At 41.1% G+C, this 5,776-nt stretch overlaps 1 protein-coding gene across 1 annotated transcript in view; it reads left to right on the forward strand.

Annotated features, from left to right (window-relative positions):
- The first annotated feature begins 6 nt into the window (after positions 1–6).
- Positions 7–5,776, forward strand: part of LOC102261243 — an 85,965-nt gene continuing 80,195 nt past the window's right edge. Inside the window, exons 1-3 of the mRNA XM_005860497.2 lie at positions 7–56; positions 4,079–4,179; positions 5,445–5,514. Of these exons, the coding sequence (XP_005860559.1) occupies positions 4,144–4,179; positions 5,445–5,514 (106 nt within the window). The 5' untranslated portion in view covers positions 7–56; positions 4,079–4,143. The remainder of the gene's footprint in view (positions 57–4,078; positions 4,180–5,444; positions 5,515–5,776) is intronic.

Below are 5,776 nucleotides of genomic sequence, written 5' to 3' on the forward strand. Positions count from 1 at the left end.
CTGCGCCGTGCGTGTCGGCTGCGCCTCCGCCTTCTGGGGAGACACGGCGGCATCAGGTAACGCGGCTGCGATCTGCGCCGCCGCTCACTCCACTGAGCCCCTCTCTGCCCGCTTCCCCGGGAGGAAAGGTTGGAAGGGAGGCGCGAGGGCTTAGGGCAGCCCTGGAGGGACGCCACGCGTGGGGGACTAGCTCCCGGAGCCAGGGCTCTGGGAACTCTGGAAGGTTTCGAGCCCCACGACGGGGCTTTTCTGCGCCACGCGTCCCAGCCTGGCGGCGACCTTTCTCCTCCACCGAAGCCCAGTGGGCCCTGTGCCAGCGCTGGCTCCGCCTCTCCCTGGAAAAGCGCCCGCCTTCCTCTCTTTCCGGGCCCTGGGACCGTCAGCCACTCCCTCCGCTCCAACCCGAGTAACAAGTCAGCTCGGAGCCAAATCCGTCTTTTCCTCCACCTGGCCCCCGTCTTCCCTTGGGAACGCTTCACTTTCCTGGTCTGCAAAATCGTTCAGCGGACTTTGGCAGCAGAGTGACTCCTTGGTTGTTGGTGGTTGTGATTTGAGGGGATCAGTTGGGACTGTTAAAACGGGCATTATACCTAAATGGTTTAAGACTCTCTTGTGCCTTTGGTCCCCTAGAAATGTGTTAGAATGTTTAAATCTTAAAATGAAAATTTAATTTAAAACTAAGACCTAAAGTAAAAATGTATTCTCCTCCCTCCGTTTGGGCACCTTGATAAAGAAATCAGGTGGCCCTAGCTGGATAGAGCATCTACGTGCTGACCGAAGAGTCCTGGGTTTGGGTTCGATTCCTGTCAAGGGCACAAGTACCTTGGTTGCAGAATCCCCCAGGTCTCGGCCTTGGTCAGGGCTCATGCAGGAGTCAACCAATCAATGTGTTTCTCTCACATCGATGTTCCTCTGTCTTTCCCTCTCTCTTCCACTCTCCCTAACAATCAATGGAAAAATATCCTCAGGTGAAGATTAAAAAAAAAAAATCAGGTGAAGGAAAGAGGGTGGGGAATCAGATCCCCATTATTCAAGCCCTGATTATACATAGTGCTAGTAACATATGGGAATGGGGCCTGGGAGAATTTATTGATCACTTTTTTATATGGAAGTCATCTAGTGAAATACTGCCCAGAGAATTCCCTTTGAGGAGATGTAAACATTTCTTTGTATTGCAGTGTGTTTTGACACCTGGGCTTGCTGTGGTTGCAGTGTCTGCCTCTTTCATTTGATTTGAAGGGCATTGTCTCTGTTTCACTGTCATTGTGCCCCCAAATTCTAATATTGATGTTTATTCCTTTTTGTTTAAAGTCTTAATAGAGGCCTCCTTCTGCATCACAGTTACCAAGGGCAAGTTGACATCATAATATGTGATTGAAGAAGAGCCTGCTCTGGGATTCAAGAACCATGACTAACTTTTAAAGGCTTGTGTTCAGTGTGGGTTCTGGGCCCAGTTCTGCTGCTAACTGGCTAATGATATGTGATCTTGGTGTTCAGTTTATTTAATCTCTTGGAACTTTGTTTTTCTTTTTTTCTTCTTCTTTTTTTTGTTGTGTTAATCCTCACCCAAGGATATTTTTCCATTGATTTTTAGAGAGTGGAAGGAAGGGAGAAGAAAGAAACATTGATGTGAGTGAGACATACCAACTGGTTGGGGCCGAACATCCCCAGTTGGTGCCGGCCTTCCGCACCCCCCTGGTTGGGGCTGGGGATTGAGCCTGCAACCAGGTACCTGCCCTTGATCGGGAATCGAGCCCGTGACCCTTCTGTGCACGGGTCAGTGCTCTAACTACTGAGCAATACCGGCCAGGCCAGACCCTTGTCTTTCTTATTTCAGAGAAGCTGGGATGAATCACCTCCACCCATTTAGCCAATGACTCCTAAAGTGAGGGGTCAATCTTGGCCCTCCTTTTCCTTGACCTATCAGTAGTAGTATTAACTAAATTGATCACTGTCTCCTTAAAATGCTTTCTTTTTGAAGTCTCGTGAAGTTTTCCTCCTTCTTTCCTGCCCCTCCTTCTCAGTCTCCTTGACTAGTTCCTCTTCTTCTTAAAAGCTAAAGTTTGGAGTGTCCCAGGCATAGGTGCTCTTCTCTATAATATTTAACATCAGTACCTAGGAAGACTCTACACTTATGCCTCCAACATGGACTTTTTCTGCTCTAAAATCCACGTTAGGGTATCCAGCTGCCTTCTTGATGCACTTGGATTTTACCACTTGTGCCTGTTTGAATTTTGCACTGTTGCTAAACATCTTGGCATAAAGTCCCAAAGTGAGATATTTCTTCCTTCTCTGAAGTCACCGATGAAAGATTCTGTTCCGTGTGCTGTCTGTAGAATGGCTTAGCTGGAGATTGACGGACATTTCAGATGGTACTACTTATCCCAACATAATTGCTTGTGACCTTCCTGAGCTCAAGTGTGGTGGAGAAATACTAGTAACATAGCATTAATTATAGAGCCACTTATCTTTCAATAACCCTATTTTAATGTTTTTTTGTATGTACATCATGTCTAAGTTTACTCTTTTATGTTGGTAAGAGCCATCTATCTGTCTTCTATTGTACTAGAGGCCTGGTGCATGATATCGTGCACCGGTGGGGTCCCTCGGCCTGGCCTGTGGGGATCAGGCCAAAACTGGCTCTCCAACATCCCCCGAGGGGCCCCGAATTTGGAGAGGGTGCAGGCCAGGCTGAGGGACCCCACCAGTGCACGAATCCATGCACCAGGCCTCTATTATGCATATGAGATCTTTGGTTAATTTCTTCCTACCCTTTCCCTTCCCCCCTTCCCTCTGAGATTCATCAGTCTGTTCCATGTTTCCACATCTGTGGTTTCTGCTCCTGCGTTGAGCGTCATAGCTACTGGTTGGACGGTCGCTAAGGCTTTTATATATATAGATCGTAGTTGCATTATACTGGGAAAAATATGTAAATGACTATCTCAATAATTAATAAATACTTCCAACTCTGTATTTATTTTATGGAGTCATGTAAGACTTGGCTTTGTCAAGTCCCTAACCTAGTGGGAAATGTTTCTACTTGTGAGAAACCTTTGCATAGAATCTTTACAGTAGGTTTTAGGAATTTCGCCATGCCAGAATAAAGAATTCTATGGCACTTAACAAGATTTGAGGCTTAAGTAATCCTTGGGTATGTCATGATAGTTTATGAAAAATAAGAGATATGATGAGAGATATGAAGAAACCTTCAAGAAGAGCTGATTTGAAATGTACTCTTATGTAAACAACCAACTTTTGCTAAGTACCATCAGGTACAAAGCTGGACAGGGACACCAGATTAAGACAAAGCTCCTACCCTTAAACACACACTATTTAGGAGGACAGCATATCTTATGATAGCATTTTTCTTTAGACTTTTATGTCTCTTGTGTTTTACTTTGAGAATTGCCTTTGAGATTTTTAATAACACAACCGGTTATTTTAGAATAATGGAAGGAGGAAACTAGAAGCTTGGTAAGAGCAGATAATAGATATTCCCTTTGACCGCAAGGTCAATTGCCTATTTCTGTCATACCAAAAGCTGTGAGGGGCATAATTGTTAGATATTCCCTTTGACCTTGCTTATTTCTGTCATACCAAAAGCTGTGAGGGGCATAATTGATTTTTGCCTGAATTGATTATGAGCTTGGAATAGCAAAGAAGATTTACACCTGATACATTGGAAAATTTGTCATTTCTTTTAACAAAGAGATCTTTGCCATTAGATGGAAATAAATTCTGGAGAGCACTGGAAATGGGGAAATCTACTACCATAGCTACAGATATTTTTCTGTTACCCTATAATAATTTACTTTTCTTTAATCAGCATGATGAAGTGTGTGGATTATCACCCCAATATGGCAGTGCTTGGATGTAAAGTACAGTGACCAAAATCTCATTAAGCTAGGAAGGGTTCCCAGGGACATGCCCACAAAACGCATATGCATATATGTGCAACTTCTGATTTTGGATAACGTAAAGAAAATGTGATTTCATTCATACTTTTTACAAATGTTGATTAAATTATTGTTAAATTTAAATTTTAGAAAGTAAACTACACTTTGTGCTTTACTTCTAGTTCCTCAGCTACTATATGGAGAGAAGCTGGATTATTTGGTTTTTGATTATCTCTCGGAGATAACTATGTGCCTCCTAACTGCTGCCAAAGTAAAATCATCTGTAAGTTAATTATTGTAATCATTTACTTATTATTGTTATCTTTTAATCTTTATTGTTGAAAGTATTACATAAGTTCCCTTCTCCCCCACCCCCAGCTCCTTCTAGCCCACCACTGCCCCAGGCCTTCACCACACTATTGTCTGTGTCCATGGGTTGTGCATATATGCATACAAGTTCTTTGTTTGATCTCTTCCCACCCCCCTATTGTAATCATTTTAATTACCATGAAATGATACCTTAAAGGATAATTACATAAGAAAATGTTTTCATAGATAACTTATAAAACCTTAAAATGTTAGGTCTCATTATTAGAAAAAATATAAGTTGTTTGGTTATTTACTGTCACTGAAGTCAGAATTATCTTAAGGAACTACAGCTAACTGTGGAAGAGCTTTGCTCACAAAGATGGATAATGTAGCCTTATTTATAACATGCACAGAAAATGAAAGACCTAAATGGCCAACAGTAAGGACATGGTTAAGTAAATGATGAGAGATCCAGACAATGAAATCTTATGTAGCCACTAAAATTATACTTATGAGAAAGGCTTTATTAACATGAAAAATTGCTTATGCTGTCATATATAATATGTGATCAATGTCTTAGTCCTAACTCTGAAATATTTTTGTTAGATCCAGTAAATTAATTATTTTTGTTTTTAATACATAAGGCCAAGAAATTGGCCCCAGGCATGGAATATCCCAGTAGAAATTCCATTTAGACCAGAGGACCATTTGAATCATATAGCTTGTTAAGAGTTAATTTAAAAGTGAATCCCTAGTAATGTAACTAATTATCTAGTTTGTGCTTTAAACTACTCTTACTCCACTCCACTCTATTGGTTTCCTACATCAGTTTCTATAATCTACCAAATAAATGTAAAAGCATTACCTTCTCTTGACAATGTAGGGGTATGCTGAGGACATGTATAGTGTTGGGAATTTTAGTTTTTAATAAAACTTTGGAGTTAAAACTTCTATAGATCACAAAAGAAAAGTGATTAATTTGTTTGGTTATTCTTATTTCATCTCTTTGGTAGTAATGCAGGTTAAGTTTATTTTTATATCATGTAGATATTTCCATTGATTTATTATAAGCTCAAATTCATAAGGGATTAGTGATTTTCAGACAACATAAATATTACAATTACTTAAAATTTAACTTAAAAGTAGCCTTGAAAGTAATTAAAGGATTGATTAGTCTGTTGCCTTTGAGTTGCACAAATGCATTTCATAGCGGATAACATATTTATTTTTATATTTTAGGATTTGGGCTATGTTCCTGATTTTGTACAGACTGCCATGGCTCCATATATAAAGGACATTCATAAAAAAGGTAATTTGAAAAACATTTAAATCATCTTAATTTTCTGTATTTAATGGCATGTCAGGTTTTAAGAAAGAGAGGATATATATTTATATATTATGTAATATATATTACTAGAGGCCCGGTGCACAAAAATTTGTGCACTCGGGGGGGAGAGGGGGTCCCTCAGCCCGGCCTGTGCCCTCTCGCAGTCTGGGACCTCTTGGGAGATAACGACCTGCTGGCTTAGGCCTGCTCCCGGGTGGCAGAGGGCAGGCTCAATCCCTAGGTG

The sequence above is a fragment of the Myotis brandtii genome, unplaced genomic scaffold (genome assembly GCF_000412655.1).
Source record: "Myotis brandtii unplaced genomic scaffold, ASM41265v1 scaffold136, whole genome shotgun sequence".
In the NCBI taxonomy this organism is placed as follows: domain Eukaryota; kingdom Metazoa; phylum Chordata; class Mammalia; order Chiroptera; family Vespertilionidae; genus Myotis; species Myotis brandtii.